General features: G+C 47.1%; 1 protein-coding gene across 1 annotated transcript in view; it reads left to right on the top strand.

Annotated features, from left to right (window-relative positions):
* The window catches only part of SH3BP4 (SH3 domain binding protein 4), a 134,709-nt gene extending 118,093 nt beyond the window's left edge, over positions 1–16,616 (top strand). The window contains exons 3-5 of the mRNA XM_086956287.1: positions 4,229–6,597; positions 7,923–8,111; positions 15,116–16,616. Of these exons, the coding sequence (XP_086812413.1) occupies positions 4,229–6,597; positions 7,923–8,111; positions 15,116–15,343 (2,786 nt within the window). The 3' untranslated portion in view covers positions 15,344–16,616. The remainder of the gene's footprint in view (positions 1–4,228; positions 6,598–7,922; positions 8,112–15,115) is intronic.
* The last annotated feature ends 4,737 nt before the right edge of the window (positions 16,617–21,353 follow it).

Below are 21,353 nucleotides of genomic sequence, written 5' to 3'. Positions count from 1 at the left end.
TTTCCATTTGGTGAGTACTATTTTAACTACCGCTGTTAGTGGGAGATCCAGTAGGTCTCTGTCCTGTTGTGATTCTAACTCTGTTGTCATAAATGCTGTGGTAAGGGTAACAGTCTGCTTGTAGTGTGCATCCTAGCGTTGTGTTTATGAAGGTGAATATATTTTCCCAGAATTTTTTAACCTTGGGGCAGTGGTAGATAGGGTGTGCCAGGTCCCCCTTTTCCTTGTCGCAATTCCAGCACAGGTCGATTTCCCTCAGGCCTTGAGTCGCTAGGCGAGCCGGGGTCCAGTAAGTTTTGTGTAGGAGCCAGAATTTTGTCTGTTAACACAGGGGAGATTTTGTTTTGTGTGGGGGGAGGCCCAGAAGAGGTGTAGTTTCTTGTTGAGTGAGGAACCGAGTTGTTTCTCCCAGTAAGTGATTGTTTTGTCATTCAGTTTGGTAGAGTTGGGTCGTAGCAGTTGGTATAGGTGTGATACCTGGTGGCCTATTCTGTTGAGACTCGTCATGTATTGGATGATTGAGGGCTTGTTATTTGACTTTCGCTTTGGACAGGGCAGTTCTGGTTTTAAGGAAGTTGTACAATTCTATGTCTGGTAGATTGTGCTTTGCTTTTAGCATGCTGAAGGAGGGGCTTCCCCCCCTCCTCCAGCTGCGCTCGGTATGCAATACCTAGCCTTTTCCATGTATATATGGAGAGAGGTTTCCCTCTGTATTTTATCTTTGTGTTTACCCACAGTGACTCCCACATTGAATTTTTTACGCTGTGTTCCTTTGTCTAGTCTACTTTAAGCAGGGCATTCTTTGTGTTTTTGACTATTGGCTTTGCGGGTTGTTTGTTTGTTGGCTGTGAGGAGAGCTATTGGTTCCAGGTTGTCCAGTATGGCTCTCTCAAAAGTAAGGACACTAGTTTCTACAAAACCATTGGTTTGTATTCGAAAACCCTCATAGACATCCTGGTATTGTCGTTTGCGGTGTATCTTTTTTCCGCCCCATCAGGAGTCCTGGCGTATTCATCGGGTGATCGATTGACGTGCTGGGTGCCTGCCTCACCTGAGGCTACCTCTGGTGATAGTAGAAGTGTCCAGAGATCATAATTATGTACATGAAGGAATAGACTAAAAATATGGTCTAATCAAAAAAGGGGTTGTTTATTCTGGATAGTTTAGGCACTATGGTTAAAAAGGAGTTGCGATACAAGGTGGTCGGGTTACTGGATCACCATATCTTTTTAGGTACGTGTCGACATGTTTCAGCTCGCTCGGCCCGGTCGGGTCTATGGAGCTTTCGTCAGGACAAAAAAACGTATATACAGACAAACAAAATTATGACATGAGCTTCACACAACTTGTGTGGGATTCAGTTTTTAGAAGGATGGGAATTTCCCATGCTGTTTTGCGCAAGGTGAGTACTTCAACAGGGGACCAGAGTCGCATGTGGTAATTTACCATGAGGTACAGCTAGGTGTCCCTTGTGCTGACTCTTCCCCTGGCTATAGCCAGGGAAGACCCGACCACCTTGTATCGCAACTCCTTTTTAACCATAGTGCCTAAACTATCCAGAATAAACAACCCCTTTTTTGATTAGACACTATTTTTAGTCTATTCCTTCACGTACATAATTTTGATCTCTGGACACTTCTACTATCACCAGAGGTAGCCTCAGGTGAGGCAAGCACCCAGCACGTCAATCGATCACCCGATGAATACGCCATGACTCCTGATGGGGCGGAAAAAAGATACACCGCAAACGACAATACCAGGATGTCTATGAGGGTTTTCGAATACAAACCAATGGTTTTGTAGAAACTAGTGTCCATTCTATTTTTGATTCATGAACATTTACTCAGTGGAAATGAATGGACTTCTAATCCTCTTCCCTCCATTTTTGATATAAATCTCTCAAAAGTAAGCCAGACCAGCATATATTCCTGGGGAGGCAGGACCCAGTAGGCCCCCCGTTTCACTAAAAAAGCAGTTTGGAATGTTTTGAAGTCTGCCACATTTAGACCCCCCCCACCCCCCAGTTTTTTGTTTAGTCGTAATTTTTGAAGGTTTATTCTTGCTTATCCCGTCATAGAAATTTATTTAGCATCTTGTCCATTTTGCGGTGGAACTCGTCAGTGAGTATAGGGGAGCATACTCGACAGGTAGTTGATCATCATCTTTATAGTCTCTATCCTCCCCCCACCATTTTAAAAATGTGGGTGACCAGGACTCCAACAGCTTCTTTGTTTTTTCTAACAGTAGTTTTTTTTTTTTTTTTGTTCGAGTGTGCTTTTGAGTTCTTTGACGAAATGTATTCCTAGGTATTTGATAAACACAGTTTGCCAGGCCCGAGTTCCCCAGTATATCTCTTGTGGTGTGGATGTTAAGTGGATTACACTCCGACATATACTTTTCAGCCTTAATTTTTCTTGAAAGCTGTGCGAGTGCCCTGCACAGTCGAAATGGGATTTGCCTGAGTTCTGCACATTTCCATGTGGTCTTTATTGTAATCACCTCACTTATCTTGGATGTACAGACTCTATTCTTCAGGTGATATCCGAAAGGAAGCTGGGTCTGGGAAGCGGTCCCTCAGGCTACAAAAAAGACAGAAAAGAATGGCACAGGGGAGGTGGCAGCCGTCACGCTTGCCAACCAACTGGCTTTGGTCTCTGGGGAAACAAAAAGCTGGGCATGTCCAGACAGCACTCTCACTTCAAAGACACTGGAGTCTTCTGTCCTCCCATGCCCGCTTGTCTCATTAACTATCAGAAGGATAGGCCAAGTCGGTGTTGTGCAATCCACATAACTTGTCTGAAGGATGAGCTCCACCCTCCACTTAATATAGAGTACCCACACAGTGATATCAAAATGCATTCTGCAGTTTCCATAGGTACGCATACTCCTTGCACACTTCTGCTATACACTGAGGGCATGCATGCTTGCATTTAACGCACAGTGTAGATAGACTCAGTTGTTCTGAACTGAACAGGCAATTTATAAGGTGTAGGCAGTAGGTTATTCCTCTCTGTAGGTAGCTGGGAAAAGAAGCCTATTTTACTGACAGTTCATGCTGCCACCAGTCACTTCTTCACAGTCCAGTGAGGGGACAGTAGTCTTAATAGAAAGCCCACTTGATGCATCCGTCCAGACTACATAACCCCCTTTGAGGACTACACATTACCTCCGGCAGTCCCTATTCCCATAATAGTTCTCAAATAGTATGTAATGTGTTTATACAATATTACTGGAGCAGAAAGCTATTGCCAGAGCATAATACTGCTGCTGCATTGAAAAAATCAGACCACCGCAAAAAATAATGGTGCTTGTGGTATTTTGACCTATATACTTGCCTGATTAGCAATTTCGTAAGTACCATTATTCACCAATGTTCAGTCAGTTTGTTTGAACTACCCTTCACGTCTATTCTGTTGATCTGGTGCGTTGCATATGTGACAAGATGTAGCCAGCCACCAATATACTAAACAGTGCAATTGTAAAAGCAATGTGTATTTGGCCGTAAGGTTAATTGACAGAACACTTCAGGTTTAGAAAATTTACAAGGAATCCAAACAAATCAGTCTTGTGTATCTGTCCTAATCAAACAACTCTGGTTAAATAACAGAGTATTGGCTGCTTGGAAATAGAATTTGTTTCATGGATATTCTTTACGATTGTTTATAGTAGAGAAACGCAGCTATGGGTTTCAGGGCTCCTGTTTACTGTGAACTTTAAGCGCCGAGCGGCTTGTTCTCTAGAGTGACCACCCACATCTTTGCAACATATCAATGCAAGTCATTTACAGCTAATATAGTGTGCACTTACCAACACACTGAAATCCTGCAGCATCCCCTTGCACTGTATTGCCACTGTCCGTGCACCTCAAACTTAATCTATACCGTGCCATGTTAGTGCATAGGCGAGACTTGCTTCACATGAGCTAATGGTGTCTCTCGTTCCAGACCTAATGCAGTACCCCATAAGTTTTCATGTTCCAGATCTGACACCATACAGAGACTTTGCTTACTCCTTCTCCTATCTCTCTGTGGGGGTTGATTTGTCGTGCTGCCTATCGCAAGACATTTGTTCAATTCAGGATCAATCTTGCCATGATCCAAAATGTATGTTACAGCCTTTAGGGGTTTAAAGTACTATATAATTGCAAATTAGTTGCATAAACCTTAGATTCTGAATTTGGATACAACAATCTATATTTGACTTAACCTTGCTTTTCTATTTTTTGCAGTGCCTACTCCAAGTGCCCTACTCATCGATGCACCAACGTCTCTGGACAATGTGAAGGAAGTGGTGGCCATTCGAGACTACCGTCCCAGCAACTTCACCACCCTCAAGTTCTCCAAGGGAGATCACCTGTATGTCCTTGACACGTCAGGCGGAGACTGGTGGTACGCACACAACACTACAGAGATGGGCTACATCCCCAGTTCACACGTTCAGCCCCTAAACAACCGCTACTCTTCTCTAAGTGACAGTGGGATGATCGACAATCTACTGGAAGGCCCTGAAGAAAGCATGAAGGAGCTGGACCTCCTTGGGGACTGGACTGCATTTGTGAAAGAAGATTCTACTAAAGCATACCAGAATAACCCATTTTTAAATGGTGCACCCAAAAATCCATTCCTTAACGGTGATCTACACCCACCACCAGTCTTGGACTCGATGCCAGTTTCCAAACCCACCATAGATTTGCTTTTATTTGACCCTGTGTCCTCCTCCCCTTGCAAACCTAGCGCCATCACAATGAATGGTCTGGGCCCACACTTTTTTGATGAGCCATCCATCATTGTTCCCAATTCTGAGCAGACTGTCCGGCGTGACAATCCTTTTTTCCGTAGCAAGCGTTCCTATAGTCTATCAGAATTGTCTGTCCTCCAAGCAAAGCCTGAGAACTCTGCCTCTTCTGGATTTTTTACAGCACTGAAGTCTCCCTCCCCCGAAGAGTTCCAGAGCAGAGAAGACTTTCGGGCAGCTTGGCTGAGCCACAGAAAGTTGGCAAGATCTTGTCACGACCTGGATCAACTTGGGCAGAACCCTGGCTGGGGTCAGACACAGCCGCTGGAAACTAACATTGTGTGCAAACTGGACAGCTGTGGAGGTGCGGTCCAGCTGCCCGACACCAACATCAGCATCCACATACCTGAAGGTCATGTGCCACCTGGTGAGACCCAGCAAATCTCTATGAAAGCCCTGCTAGATCCACCCTTGGAACTCAACAGTGACAAGTCCAGCACCATTAGCCCAGTCCTGGAAATTAAACTCAGCAACATGGAGGTGAGGACCTTCATCACCCTAGAGCTCAAAGTATCTGCTGAGGTCAAAAATGAAATTGTTAACAAAAATATGGTGAGTATCAGATGCCTAAGGAGTGACACCAAGGAAGGTCCCTATTCTCCTGTTATCTCTACCTATTGCTATGGGGACAGCATCCAGGTCCAGCTGGAGAATCTGGAGCCTTGCATGTATGTGACCGTGGTAGCTCTAGCCTTGCAAAACATTGTCTATCCTGCCACAGTGTGGGACTTTATCAGCAAGAAGATCACAGTGGGTGTGTATGGGCCCAAACACATTCACCCTTCCTTTAAAACTGTGGTGGCCATTTTTGGTCATGACTGCGCCCCAAAGACATTGCTGGTCAATGAGGTTGCACGGCAGATCCATGGTGCAGCCCCTGTGGTGTTACAACTTTGGGGGAAGCACCAATTTGTGTTGGTCCGCCCTCAGGACCTGCAGCTCTGCCTCTTCTCCAATATGACAAACTATGAAGTGCACGCCAACGAGCAAGCCAAGATGGTGCGTGGTTTCCAGATGAAGCTAGGCAAGGTCTGTCGCCTGGTGTTTCCCATTCGCTCGCACAATGCCAACGAGCTCACAGACTTCACACTGCGGGTGCAAGTGAAAGATGATCACGAGAACATTATCACTCAGTTTTGTGTGCAGACACCGCCTCCTCCTCCCAAATCTGGTCTCAAGACTACAGCCCAGAGAAGATTTCTGAAAAAAAATGAGGTGGGGAAGATCATCCTGTCCCCCATGGCGTCCACCTACCGATTTCCAGTCTTTCGGGATCGGCCAGTATCCAATTTGAAATATGGGAAACTCCTCAAGACTGTTATACGGCAAAGCAAGAACCATTACTTGCTAGAATATAAGAAAGGGGACGTTGTTGCACTGCTCACTGAGGAGAAGATTCGATTAAAAGGCCAGCTGTGGACCAAAGAGTGGTACATTGGCCATTACCAGGGCAAGATTGGCCTTGTGCATGCCAAGAATGTGCTTGTGATTGGGAAGGTTAAGCCTGCGTACTTCCAAGGCCCTGATCTCACCACTAGTACCTTGCTGGAACAGATTCTGAGACCCTGCAAGTTTCTGACCTATATCTACTCCTCCGTAAGGACCCTGCTCATGGAAAACATTAGCAGCTGGCGCTCGTTCGCGGATGCCCTGGGCTATGCTGCCTTGCCACTCAACCATTTCTGCCGGGCAGAGTTGGATAGTGAGCCAGAGCGGGTGGCATGCGTGCTGGAGAAACTTAAAGAAGACTGCAACAACACCGAGGCCAGGGAGAGGAAGTCGTTCCAGAAAGAACTCATGATGGTAAGAGCCCCCCTAAAAGAAATGTGTTCCTGAAATGTGTAACGTAACTGATTCTATGTAAAGTGCTTTGATAACATGTAACGGAACTGGTGCTATGTAAAGCGCTCTGATAACCTAATCGGTTCAAGTTCGCGCTATATAAAACTCTAAAAATAAATAAATAAATTTCCCTCCTATATCTCCGTCCCCCCCACCCACCAAACTCCTGCTCAAAGAATACCCTGCATGCAAATTCAATAATACATGATATACTAGAAACTCTGAAATGGTGCCGGGTAAGAATTATAACTGTTGGCTTGCAGCGAAATTGCGATTTCCTGATGGGCAAGTGCTTCTTAAAGGCAGTCGATTCTGAGGTAGTTATTTATCCTGTGTTTGTAAGTGACTCTTCCCCAGTTCTGTTCATCTTCCAAAGGCACCAACCTGATGGGAACGGTCCAGATTTTCTTGTATGTCAGTGCACTGCTTTTTACAGGTCAACTATTAGATGAATGATGTATCATTTCTTGTGTTATCCAGTGACTAAGTACCATCTGGCATCCAAGTACTGTTTCATCTGATATCATTTTGAAGCTGTACAGTTAACACTACATGGTTTGTTTTTTTTAACCATCCTGGTTTGCAATATCTGGATTTAAATGGAACCCAGAAATGTATTTCTATTGTCTTTGTTCTCGAGGCGAAATTGCCTGTGTTCTTAATTTCTTTCTGTCTGATTAGGGGGACTATATATCACAGCGTGTCTCATGCACCCAGAAGGATGTACTTATGCAATGCGTTTTCTTTTAGTGGTGTATAGTGATGGGGAATTGGTGTACGAAGGTAGTGGTAGCAGAGGGTAAATGGGAAGACAACTATATATTTTTTTTTAAGCTTTTGCTTGCCCCCCGCCCCCCTCCTCGTCCTCCTCCTCCTCCTCCTGCTCCCCTCCTCCATGGTCGGCTTTGGCCACACATTAAAGGGCGTCATATGTTTGTTTGTGCTATAAGAAACTTTTGCACGAAATTGTGCTCCTTACTATTCATACAGGGGCCGTGTTGCCCATCCTGGACTGATATTGACTAGACTGAGTGCTAGTAAATCTATGGATTGAGTTGGATGGTGGGCAAATTTGCACTGAATGACCTGTTACGGCAGAGTCTTGACAGCGCACTCCATTGAGGACCAGCAACAGGACAGGAGGGTTGGGGGATGGGTTTCCCTTTAAAATGTGGGCTCTCCTGCTGCTCTGACCCATTACTGAAACGTGATGCCTGGAAGGGAGACTGTTTTGGAGATGTTCCTAACACAGGTAACCCCTAACTAGCTCATTTTTTCCCTCTTAGGCTCTGTTGAAGATAGATTACCAGGGTTTGGTGGTGCGGCTGATCCAGGACTTTGTGCTCCTCACCACGGCTGTGGAGGTGGCCCAACGCTGGCGTGAACTGGCCGAGAAGTTGGCCAGGGTCTCCAAGCAGCAGATGGATGCCTACGAAGCCCCTCACCGGGACAAGAATGGTGGCTTGGACAACGAGGTGAGATTCCTTTAAGGTGCACATAGATTTTTGTGTTTGGGAAAGCGGAGTGAGGTGCCTAACAGGTGGAGTCTGTAGAACAGCTATTCCTTTTGTGAGGCATTGGGTTAGGTTGTGTAGCAAATGTTACTTTGAGGTTCTCAGGAGATGGACTGATTTCACAATCTTAGAGAGCGAGCACCCCAGGACTTTTTCCTCAGGACCCCAATATTGCTCCAGGAATCTTATGTAAATCTCTGACACCGAACTTCAAACTGTGACATTGCTCCAGAAAAACAGAAGTCAGAGTGAAGTTCCTTAATGCCTCAATGCACCCAACCATAAGAAAGCAATGTCACTCCAAGCTCCTCTTGTACAGTGATGGTGCCCAAAAAACTGTCAGTCTGTGATATCTCTCCAGGACATCCAACACCAGATTTGATTATTCCCAAGCACTTGACTCGAGTTTACTATCACTCCAAAACCTTGATACTTTCTTAAGGTAGCTTCAAACACCTAATGTCAGTCTCTTGAGAAAGATTTCTCCCCCTATTTCCCTCCCTTTCTCCCTCCCACACATTAAAATCAAAACTATAAACTATGTTTCACACAAACGCAAAAGGTGATTGGGGGAATGCTTGTAACAAGTCTTACCATTGGCAATCGCTCTTGTTAGATTTCCAACCCATCATTCTTTTTCTTGCCATGTCATCTCCAATTAGACTCAGCCATATGTAAATCCATCTTGATCCTGCTCCAGTAGGGACAGTACAGTCCTGAACCACCAAGCCATGGTCCCTCTGAATCGGAGCACAAGCATCCCAAGATCAGTTTTGCCCTGATTGGGCCTCTACAGTTGGGTATAGCTTGGCTCCTTTGGCACAGTGAGCAAGGGATACACATCTGGGCATACCCTTCGCCACTTGTGATGGTACATCAAGCATATGGTACTAGTTTTGTACTTAAACGACGTGCATGGATGCATTTCTCAGGTTTCGCTATTCGTCATTGGGTATCTTCTGGCCTCCTCGTGGATATGCTCTTTGATGGGTCCTGCATCCTCAGTGAAAAGGCAAACTGCATTAAAGTGCTGAAGGACAGAGTTGTGGAATGCTCTTTGGGACTGTTGCCCTCTGTCCAACAGTTTCCACATCAGTTTAGGAAGTTTAGAGGCCATTCCAGAGGGCTGGCTTATCAACAGAGATAGCCATCCCAACTTGTGCAGCAGGGATCCCAGTTCTTTTGAGGTTATATGTGGGTCTAGTAGACAACATACCAGCCAGCAGGGGCATCAGTCTTCCAATTCGCCTTCCTCTGCTATTTTAGCCACTAAACCACTCTAGTTTGCACATAGTGAAGTATGGTCACTGTTGGCGAGCAGGATTTAACATTTCCTTCCAGGCCGACAATCATTACATCTGACAGATAGGTCTTATAGATTCTTCAAAATAGCTATCCTCTACTGTTTCCAGGCCCACTATTCCTCCCACACCAAAGATTATTTCAGGTAAGGGCCTGCCCATTTTGTTGCAGGCAGTGCAGTTGTTGCTCTCCAAGGGGGCCATCAAGAAGGTTTGGGAAAAACTCCCTGTTTTTTGTGTTTGTGAACCACCTTGCAGGGTCCATGACTGACAGAGCAGACTAACTGAGCAAGCTGCATCTGGCGGATCAAGGATGGCATCTACACTCTGAGGCGCTGGGCATCTTCCTGCTGTGGGCATACCCTGGCTAGATCTTTTGGTCACCGTTGAATGTGCAGTTTGAAAATGTTTGCTCCTTGGTGTTTCCACAAGAACATTTATTAGATGTGTCCTGGCTGGAATCGAACATGGGACTCTGGTACACCTTTCCTCCCCTGCCTCTCATGTCATCCCAGTTCTGAAAAAGATCAGGAACGTTCAAGCCAAGTCCTCCTAATGAAGCTGCGTAGCTAGGGGGGGGCGGGCGGGGGGGGGGCGGTCCGCCCCAGGCGGCACAATTTTTGAGGCGGCCGTGGTCGTGCAGCACTGAGGCCCGTTCCGGCCGGGCCCGGCGCTTGTAATTTATTTTGGGAATGGAAAAGTTGTTGAACACAGTTGTCCCAACTCCCAATCCCAAATTAATTATTAAGGCGGCCTCCTACAGTGCTGCGGTGCGCCTCCTCGCCGGCCTAACTCGTTTTTTTGCCACTTGTAGGCTCCGACGGTCTGTTGTTGGCTTGGCTGGCTCCCCCTACCCCCAAGCAAGGGCCGTCAATCAGTTGTGGTGCGCGGTAGCGCTACCAATGACGGCCCTGCAATGGACATTTGGCCAGCCCTCCCCTCGCGATAGGTGACGCATTACGCGCACCACTAAGCTCTCGTCGTTGAGGAGTAGAGAGTCGCCGGCGGCCAGTGCTGAGCTTTCATAATTATGAAGAGCCGAGGTGAGAGACTGCATAATTCTAATTACCTCATAGCTGCCAAGGCTTCAGATTACTGTGTGTGACATTTTTACAATGAAGACGCGGGAAACACAAATATCAGAAATACCTGTGGAACTAGTTATCATTGGGAAAATAATTGTTTTCTGTTTTCACTGATAGATGGTTTCTGGTTTATTTTGTTATACAGAAAAGGTTTATTCGGAGAGCAACGGGGTGTTTGTGTAAGGCAACACAGCAACCTAGAGCTTGAGCCCGTGACGGAAATACTTATACACACAACAGGCTTTTCTACAGCTGGTATTCTGAACTCAGGCATTTGAAGCCGAGCTTGCGCTAGGAATGGGAAGTGGGGCAGATGGCCAAGGCTCTGCTCCTGCTTCATTCTGGTCCTGGAGCCTGGACCCCTATGGGTGTGACTGTGTTGTTGGGAAGGAACGATGCTGATGTGGAGGTCCTGCAATCTGTGTGCAGCAACAAGTGCACCGTCTGTTAGTGGGCAAGTGATGCTGCCGTGCGTGGTCCTGTGACACTTTCCTGTGCTTGTGTAAGATACTTCCAAGATTCTGGGCCAGGCTTACTTTATTAGCACTGGCACATGCACGAAAGGAGGTGGGGGTGTAATCAGCTGTGCAGATCACCCTTCACATTCAAAATGAATTTTGCGCTAGAAGTTAAAAAAAAAAGTGATATCTCAATAGATCATGAAAGTGGGCGTAAAAGGCCTATAGTGCAAAACCGTGGGGAACCACACAAAGTCAGATAAGTTTGACGCAAAGCTAAAGAAGATGTCTTCTGACTTCTGTCCCCTCAGTGCTGGCCAGGGCTGAGCCCGCTTCATTCAGCCTCTGCAGCTTAGAAAGCAGCCCGCCATCCTCGACACCAGAGGGGAGCGCGTGGTTGGCAGAGTTTTATTTTTTTGTTGTGACCATATGTGAGAAAAGTTTGGAATTTGTTTTGATTATACGTAGGCATGTGTTTGTCATGATTGTGCGACTAGAGGGTTGCTCTTATCTTGTCATGACCCACAATGCCTAGCACGCAGTGAGGTGGAGGAGGAGTTGTGTGAATAAGACATGCAACATACAAAAGTAATTAACTGACAGCCAGTGCTTTAAGGGGGCCGATACCATTAAGTGTTAAGTATGTGCACTTCTTTAGTTAGTAAGGGAGAGTACTTGCTCTTCTCTGTGTGGGTCAATGCTATGAATGAGAAAGTACCAACATTTCCCAGATTTAGACAGTTATTTGGAGATGGGTAGTGCCAGCATTTGCACATCTCCAATTGAAGCACTGCTCGTGGTATGTCATACTTTCTAATATATTCAAGGCAGAGATTTACATGGATGGTCAATGTTCTAGGCAGTGCAGCTGGGGGAGCAGGAGACACATGTTGTGTGGATGCCGCTAAAAAGCACCACCCGGCGCAGAGTGGTGCTGTGTGCACCTATGTCAATAAAGGGAGATAATTGGAGAAGGCACAGCCAGTAATCCAGGTGGTAAACTGCGCAAGTGATTAATATTGCCAAATAAAAAAAAGATGCAAAATGGGCAAAAAGAAAGTTGGCAAAATGGAAAGTAGCCGTGCGAGGGAAGAAATGAAGTAACCAGTAAAGTTGGGGACTTTTCGTAGAATAAAACACAATAATTAAAAGGACTATTTTCTATCTTTTCGTGATAGGCCAATGGAAAATATTTAGAGCAGGAAATCACACCCCAAACCCTCACATGCTCTCAAAGACTAACAGATGCGGGGGATCTCTAGTCCAGTCAATACTACGTGTCTCCGACATCTTTCAAGTGCTCACCGTCCTTTTTCCCGAGCACCCCCGCCACCAAGGGGCGGCAAACTGAGGGATAGCCCCGGGCGCCACAAACTCTAGCTATGCCCCTGTCCTAATGACTTTGTATTGGGCCAGGAGAGGGTTGTGCCCAGACCTTCTCGGCATGAACATCGGTCCTCTGATCAAGCTAACACTTTATGAAGACCTCAAGTTTCAGCAGGGGGCAGGGGAGGGTCCTTCCCCTGAATTTGTGCAATCTACAACCATATGCGTAGATTTGCTCAATTAGATTCTGTGGAGATTGAGTGGCTGCAACTGACTGCAGTTGACCTGCTGCTAAAAGTGATGGATGGCATCATTGCCATCAGGCACCCTTTCATAAAATTGATCTACACCAGCCATAAAATGTGTGGCCTGGTGTGATTTTAGTAAGACTGACCCCTTACAAGCAAAGCTGTCCAATATCCTCTTGTTTGTTTTATCTTTGGCCCAGCAGGGTCTTTCAGTGAGCACTATTAAAGGTTATTTGTCGGGCCGTTCTACGTTTGCTGGACCAACTGCCCATGTTTAAATCACCTGCTGTGTCAAACTTTTTACAAATCTAAACACATCTTCCCTTCCAAACAGTTTCTAATGCCAAAATATGACCATAACTTGGTCTTGACTTTTCTCGTGTGTACGCCCTGTGAGCCGATGCTTAGTTGCCTGCTGCATCTCCTGTCTTTAAGGACCATCTTCCTCGTTCCGATAATGTCTGCTTGTCACATGAGTGAACTTCAGGCGTTTTCAGTGCACCTGCCCTACACTGCCTTTTTCCCAGACAAGTTGGTGCTGAGGACTCAGTGGCATTCTTGCAAAATGTCGTGACTACCTTCCTCATTGGGGAATCCTTCACTTTACCTCCGTTCTTTGCGCCCCTTCACTCTCAGAAAAGGAGGTAAGATCCATTGTTTGGCTCTTTAAGCTTTTACATTCATTGCACCTGGGACCATTGAGTGAATTATTTAACTATTTTGGAGTTCTCTGGTGAGTAGAAAGGGAGGGCTGTGCAAGGACTACTCTGTTGAAGTGGATAGTCCTCTGCATTAAGATCTCATACGCACTGGTCAAGAGGAAGCCTCCAGAAGGCCCGAGAGCCCATTCCTTCATGGCTGAGGCTGCTACCATTGCTTTGGCAGATGTTCATCACATCTGCCAGGCTGCGGCATGGGTGTCCGTGCATATATTTATCGAGCACTACTGCCTTGACAGACAACCAGGTCTGGCAGGAAGGGCATATTGCCTGCTTGGTCCTGAAAGACTTTCTGGTGGGAGCCCACTCCACAGACCCTCCACCTTGGGGAGGTACTCTTTTGATTTCTATTCTAAGTTGAGGATTCTGCTGTTAAGACCTATCCATCAGACGAGCAAGTTACTTACCTTCGGTAAGGCTCTTTCTGGTGAATACTCTAAACGCAGATTCCTCACCTCCCTACCACCTCCCGTTTTTTTAACCTCTAAAAAGGGCCCATGTTAGTATTCAACACACTGGAAAGTATGGCGTGGAAAGATAATGATATGAAGCGGACATCTGTGCGAAGGATTGGTGCTTATCTGCATCTCCTACTGTCATTTTTGTGGGTTTGTAGAATCATGTGCCTGGCCAGACAGCACCACTATCGGCCTTGAGATCAGTGCAATGAAAAAGATTTTGGATCCATGTGGTGCTTGGGGAGTAATGTATAGTTAGGAATCTGTAGTTCGCTAGAGTAGCCACTAGAAAGTGTCATGGAAGGTAAGTAACTTGTTATTTATTTGCATCAAAAACTAATTTCTCTTATAATGTATGTTGCCTCTGTTAAACAGCAGTGGAAGCACTCTTTTGTGTCAAAGCAGGATTAGGCAAATGCACCATACGCTCTACTCAGTGTTATAGAAACACCATTTTATAATGATGCCCTAGAGGTGTTAGTGTGCTACTACACTAATGCTTAAAAGGCATGCTTGAAGGGAAACCCAGGGTAGGAGCCTAAGGAACAGGATTGTCAAGTGACTATTTCTTCAGGAATCTCTTAGCCTGAGTCCATCAAATAGTGCAAGGAGCACTGAGCAGCCTGGCTGTAAACCAAAGGAATCTGCGTAAGCTGTCCCCCTCTGAATAATTTTAAGAGATCAACTGGGTAAATTATTAAAGCAGTACATCTGCTGATGGCCAATTGATCCAGCTCCAATTACTGATTGTGTTAGACACACAGACCCAATTCGCTGTATATGAAATGAGTCCATAAATAAAAACTCCACCCATACTTGAAAGTAATAGTTTAGATTTCACTGAATAAATCTGGATAGCCCTAAAATAGCAACCTGAACGAGTCTAATGTAATGTGACGATGCTGGCCATTAATAAAGCGCATCCCATAAACTGGACTGGTGCTTAAAGGATGGGGTCTGTTATTGACCATTTCATTAACCATTTCATTAACCCTTTTATGACTGGTGAGACCGTGCTATGTTAAGCGGTCACCAGTATGCCAGGCGCTCCAGGGTAGAGCAGGTGCTTATGCCTCTGATCCCTCTTAGGGCTCTCTGATGCCTGATGGGCATGCCATACAAGTCAGGTGTGTGTGAAGAATTGTGAAACAGTTATCGAGAGTTTTGAGAACTGCTTTCTTAGGGTGAGGCAATTAAAGGAAACTATTGTGGAAAATTGTGCAACAGGGCATGCATGTGCAATTTTTCAGGTGTACTGTAACTGCAAAGCTCTGTTTTGTCAAAGATATTTGTTGTGTGGTGCTTTCACGATGAACTCAGTAGTGTTGGTTAATGGTTGCTGTGTTTTCTCTCGTTCTTTGTGACTGCAGGCCATGTGGAAACCTGCCTATGATTTCCTGCTGACGTGGAGCAACCAGATTGGAGACAGCTACCGGGACGTAATCCAGGAGCTGCACACGGGGCTGGATAAGATGAAGAGCCCCATCACCAAGCGCTGGAAGCACCTCACGGGGACACTCATCCTGGTCAACAGCCTGGAGATCCTGAGGGCTTCGGCCTTCTGCTCTGGGGTTGATGATGATGACTTTGCTATCTGAGGGGGCAGAGCTCTGTCTACACTCTTCAGTGGCCCGAGTGGTCCAGATTCTCTTGAACAGACTGGCGGATCTTGAGGACCTCTGCCTTCTGTACGTGGGCAGACCAGGAAGACTCCGATACTTCAGGAGTGGAGGTAATCCAGCCGCACACTGCTCGAGGGCCCCTGCCTTCTGCTGTTGCTGCCTGAAGAGCTGCAATTTGACAACCATGATTGTCTGCAACCTGAAGAAGTCCAATGCTCTGGAGATCTTCCATTTGTTCTTGGCACAGGAGCACTTGATAAGGCAGGGCTCTGCTTCACCATCACTGACCAAGTAACAGGCTTGGGAACTATGGAATATCCTCTGAGAGAAAAGGCTTGAATATATCTGATAGGGCAGGTGCCTACTTTGTCCTCTGCTGGCTTTGACTGCCCTTAATAAATTTGGTCCTGGTGGCCCTCTGTACTTATGCCGAGCCGGTTTACTTCACATTGTTATGGGTGGGCTGGCTCCTACCCACTGCCTCCTGCCTGGGGTCGGTCAGTGATCCAGGTGAACTGCTTGGGGAAGGCGTGGTCTTCTGCTGGGCAGGAAGTCCCAGGTATCTAAGGAATGCTGCTTCCTGTCTGCTTTCGTTCTAGAATACTTCAGTAGCCCCAGTGAAGAGTCGAAACTACTTTCCGCGGAGTAGGAAGGGGACTATTTCCAGACGGGCTCTTAGCTGAATCATCAACGTGCACCAGCATGTGTGCGGCGAGATGCTACAGGCCTCGACCAATCAAAGGGGGCTCCGCCCTCGAATGCTGGTACTCTTTTTCTGGAGGAACCTCTACATAACTAAAGTCTCTGACTCAAGCACGTAAAAGTTTGTAGCCTCCCCCTTCTTTAGCACACCTTAAGGATGCCCTGATGCTGGGGTGCCCTTCAGTAGTCCCAGGTGACACTGCATTGAACGAATCGAGGCCACTGAGGTCTAAGGTGGCAACTGAACCGCTGCCCTCGTTGGCCTGAATGCCTTCACAGGACCCCACGACTGATTGTGAACCATGGTGGGACTCTTACGGGGACGCTTTCTACTTTTAAAATATCGGAACTCCGTTTTTACATGCTTTTTCAAATAGACATTATTTTTACATTTTCTATCGGCCATTTTAAATAAGTAAAACCGCTCGTTTGGTCCGGGTTCAAAATGTGGTCGTTTTGTGAATGTTTTTAAAGGTTTGTTTTATATGCAGTTTGTAAATGTATTCTGTGGGATTGTGTAAATATATGTATTTAAGACGGGACGCGGAGCTGGGTGTTGCTTGGTCCTCCTTCCCATATCGCCTGTGCGTTTGCACCTTTTCTTCAGATGTGTGATCGTCAACCACTTTGCTCCATGGGGAAAAAACGAATTTACGTAAAATTTACGTAAGTTGTCACTGCTTTGCATCTATTTTCTGCAGTCTTAACACATGAAGATAGAGGGCGAGCGGAGGGAAGAATAAAATTCCTCCCATTTTTGTTAGGAATAAAAAAAATGCCACGGAAAGAGTAACCCTGAACTTCCTGTCACTATTTCAACTGACCTTTGTTTAATTTAAAACTCCTCATGAATCCAGAAGTGCCGCTAAAGGGTCAGACACTTAAATTGAACAAGTTGTTGAAATGTTGGAAAGAGAGCGAACCAAGTTATGTTTGCTATACACACCTTTCTGTTGTATAATGCTGTTGCACCCCCCTGTAACTGATTCTGCAGTTAGTTATGAAAGCCTTTCCTGTAGCCCCCTCCCCATCAAACACCACCACCCTTCCGTGGGACGCGGAGGGAGGTGCACGTGGCCTTTTCCTTAAAAATAAAAAAGTAACGAATACTGCCTTTACATCTGCCTGAGACTGCCAGAGTCTGAATTTCCTCAGGAACCGGTTCTGAAATGCTGGATTGGTGGTAGGGAGAGTGGCGCACAGCTTTGATTTCCAGCTCCAACAGACAAGCAAGTCACATTTAGAACTGTAGTCCGTGTCCCACCAAAGAGGGGAGGCGGTGTGAGGGCGGAAAGACCATTAAAATGAGCTACGAAATAAATGACACGCCGGCCGCCGGCTCCTCTGGGAAAAGCGAATTTTGCTTCTTTCTAGGGTCTGATTCTTAACCAGAGGAGGGCGCGGTGTGTATCGCTCCTGACAAGACATTCAGACATTTACTGGTCGTCTCCTCTGGTAAATTTCACCAGTTTGGCCACAAACTCCGTTCTAATACGTGACGTTACAGAAGTTACAGCACATATCTGAATCAACAAGGGTAATCGTAATCGAGGCCGGGTCCAGATGAGGTCGGACGTAAAAACCGCCTGGGGAAATAGTTTTCCGGCCCATTTTAGATCCTGATTCGCAGTTTTCCGCTGTGCACTGGGCAATGACCTTACGAATGCCGTGTTTTTGCATTAATTCACGTGAACTCCTCTTATGCGATTTCTTTCAGGTGGTAACTGCTGGAAATTACGCATGTGAAAGTCGGGGCTGAGAGGGGTTTGCTTGAAACCCGGGGCTGTAAATCGATGCACAAGCGGAGTGTGTGCTGTTAGGCTTACCACGACCCTCGCGTGAGGCTGAAGAAGACGGTGGTCTTAAGCCTTTCTGGGGGTCGCTTAAAATGCAAAAGGCTGCCTTCACCGCTCCAATGGCAACTGAGCCTGCACCATGCCTGCCCCGCCAAGCTACACCCGCAAGGCCTGGGGATTCAGAGGAGGCAGGGGGGGTGGTTAAAAGGGGGGCTTGTTCAACGCATTTTGGCTGTTTTTTTCATGACACTAAATATACGAAACAAAAGGGGATGATGGACGGAGCGTTTGAGCAAATCAAACACTCATCCCCTTTTGTATCACTAAATATACTGCACGGCCACCATCTGCTAAAATGACTTCTCTGTAGAGATGGGCGTGGCTGGTTCACCATCATTTTACTGCGGTAAAGTGAACCGGATTGAATTGTCACCATTTGGTTGCGGTGCAATGGAGAGGCCGGTTTGAAAGCATTTCAGTATTGTCCACCGGGGCTCCCCACCGCCGCTCACCTGACACCAGCCGAGTTCAAAGGGCACCGGTCCCCGCAAACAATGTGCTCTTTTTACACAAAACAAGACTTGCCCAAGGGTTTTTAGTTTCAACAGTGGACACACACTGGGTGAAAAACAATTGTTTTTTTTTATTCATTCAGCCGCGTTCGCGGTGACAGGTGAAGTATGGCCTTCAGGATGCGGAGATAGAAGGGATGTAGTTGTGTGATCTTGCCCAAGTGAAAGGGAATACCTAGCCCCAGGGACCTTTGTTAAATTCTGTTCTGGTCATTTTTAAAATTCATGTTAAAGAATTTTAGTGGGGATTAGCCATTGCATTCTGGCTTTCAGTAGCACGCACTTAGAGCTACCCTCACCCCTAACTCTGGTCTCCCCTCGCCACCTGGGCAGATGCATTAAACTCTCGAGGGAGAATTATCCCAACTTTCCTCCTTCTGTTCTCCGCCCAAAACGCACCCCTCCTTTACCACCTTGCTTTTTTTCTGACTCCTCATATCGCTCCATTCCTTCTGACCGTACCTTTTCCTGTTCTTCTCTTTCAAGACACTCCTCTTCCAACCTTTCCTAACCCCCCTCTCTGACACGCCCTCTCGTGCACGTGCACGCGGCCTGCTCGTGGAAGCACGCTCCGCCCTCTCACACCTGACTCTTCTAGGCTCGTAAACTTCAGCGCCCGACCTTACTCGGAACACTACCCTTTAGTCACTTAACGCCGGGCGGCCGGGCCCCTGCACCTGGCATACACACACACTTAGCACATTTTCACTTGGTTATAACCCCTCCCCTAGACACGGTCTTTAACTGGTTTAGCTTTAATGTATTCACGGCGCGGAAGAGAATGCAGCGCCTATGCTCTGGAGGACTAGGCTTCGGGGAGCATGAGAGAGTTTTGGCCTCTTGAGAATGGGGTTTTTCCCGATCACGTTTGGCCGGACTGCAGACGCCCAGTCCCGCACATGCCCGGGAAGGGAGCAGATTTGATGGAGTCGGGGCACGCTAGTGCTTCCGAGTTGTCGGCAGGGCTGGGGAAGGGCCAAGCTCATGTTAGAGTAGTGCCTGTGAACCGAGGGCAGTGCCTGTGAACCATGGCAGTGCCTTGGAACAGCCCACTGGGCTCGGGGAGAATCCGGTGCGTGACAGAAAAATGCCCGTTAACCAAAGGGCAGCATCGGGAGTTCTGCTTGATTTCTAGGCGCTACAGCTCCCAGGCCTTGCGTTACACGAGCGCCATCACTTCTAGCTCTGATATTGCGTTTGCTATGAATTCAGACGATCCCAGTCACCGCCGCTAGGGGGAGCCCGTTGGACACCCTACATCCTCGCCATCCTCCCAGTTCTATCGCCACCGCCCGCTTCCTCTTTGATAGATGTGTATTTATAGAGAGCTCGCCAAGTTTAGAAATCTTTCTTGCAGGAATTCTCCGCAGTAGATGCAGATATTTGCCGAGTGAGCTCACGGCGGCCCCGTTGCTCGGAAGCCTGTTGAGGGATGGCTGCGATGGCCTCGTACTCGTGCGTGGGTGTGAGTTTGGCTGGAACAGGCCGTCTCACGGAGAGCGCTCTCGTGGGGGAGTGCGGCGAGTCAAGGGCGTGCGGTTCGTGCTCGGGACAGGGCGGGGCCGGCACCGGAGCCTGACCCCCGCCGAGTCCTATCTGATGGTGGTTGCCGAGGTGTTCTTATCTCAGGAATGCACTTTAAACGTTTATCACTGGCCCCGGGAGAGGAGATTCTGGTTTTGGTGGTAGGTGCCATTTTAGGGGAGGGGTGCTCTTAAGCCTGGCCTGCTCCACCCCTGGAGATGGGGGTTCCTGTAACAAAGAGTTCTTTATTCCTCCGCTTTCCTTTGCAGAGTCTCCGCAACGCAAATATGTTGGGAGGGGGCGACAGGTGGTAGAGAGAGAGTCCTTATTAGGTTATATATCGCAGAACTAAATATATATACTATGTTTATCATCTGAAATATCCTCACTTAAGCTCAAGTGACGCTGGCTCGGGTTCGACATCCTAATCGCCTTCACAATATATCAGCAGTCTGATATTTCGACCACAATATTATAGTCTAACCGCATTCTTTTTGGAGGGGTGCGGGGGCTGTGGGTGCAGAGGAGTGGGGGCTGTGGGTGCAGAGGAGTGGGCTGTAGGTGGATAGTGTGGTATCTGAAGACAGGTCGCATGGGTGGAGGGTGCATCACCCTTCACTCTGCAGTAGTGTAAGCCATCCATCCTTAAACCTTCACTAGCGTCATCGTATTCACCCCCACCCCGGGCCCCCAACCCAGTGACCCTGAGAACAGAAGTGTGGTGCTGCTGCGTGGGTCCTTGGCTTGTTGGCGTGCTACACTTTTTTCCTAGAAAGTTTTATTTGCCTTCAATATAAAGAAAGAAACATACCACGATGTCCCAGCGCTTCTAAAACAGATGTTTATTGTAAACAGACCCCTGTCCAGTAACAAAAGAAGCACTCCATCTACAGGTTGTCAGATATACTGTGTGAGGGAAACACTTGGAACACCTGAACAGTGACTCTCATCGCTTGGCAGGCAGCCCTGTCTGGGTTACCGTCTCTTCCAGTGTAGTATAGGCATAACTCGCAGAAACACTCAACATCTCACCCCCATCTCTAACCTCTGTTGCTTACGGTTTGTAGGAAAGGATGGTAACACAGCCACCTGTCCACATTTAATCTATGGTGTGTGTGACGGGAGCATAGCCCGCATCACCAGCACTTGCCGTCTCTGGCATGTGATGACTTCACATCAGTCACCACCGCATATGGTCTGTATTAGGCATGATGAGAACTCTGCTTTACGTGATCCTCTAATCTATGATTAAAATGAAACACCCAGCTTTCCGCCACCATCTCTGCTAACCTGTGGTCGACTGCCTCGGAGTCCCTTCCAGTATCCAGGTTAGATGTGATTGGCGCCCTCGGCCCTTCCTCAGCTTTACTTCTGGTGTAGAGTAGATCTGAC

This window comes from Lissotriton vulgaris, chromosome 2_1, assembly GCF_964263255.1.
Source record: "Lissotriton vulgaris chromosome 2_1, aLisVul1.2, whole genome shotgun sequence".
Taxonomy (NCBI): domain Eukaryota; kingdom Metazoa; phylum Chordata; class Amphibia; order Caudata; family Salamandridae; genus Lissotriton; species Lissotriton vulgaris.
This window is presented reverse-complemented; position numbering and strand designations above follow the sequence as displayed.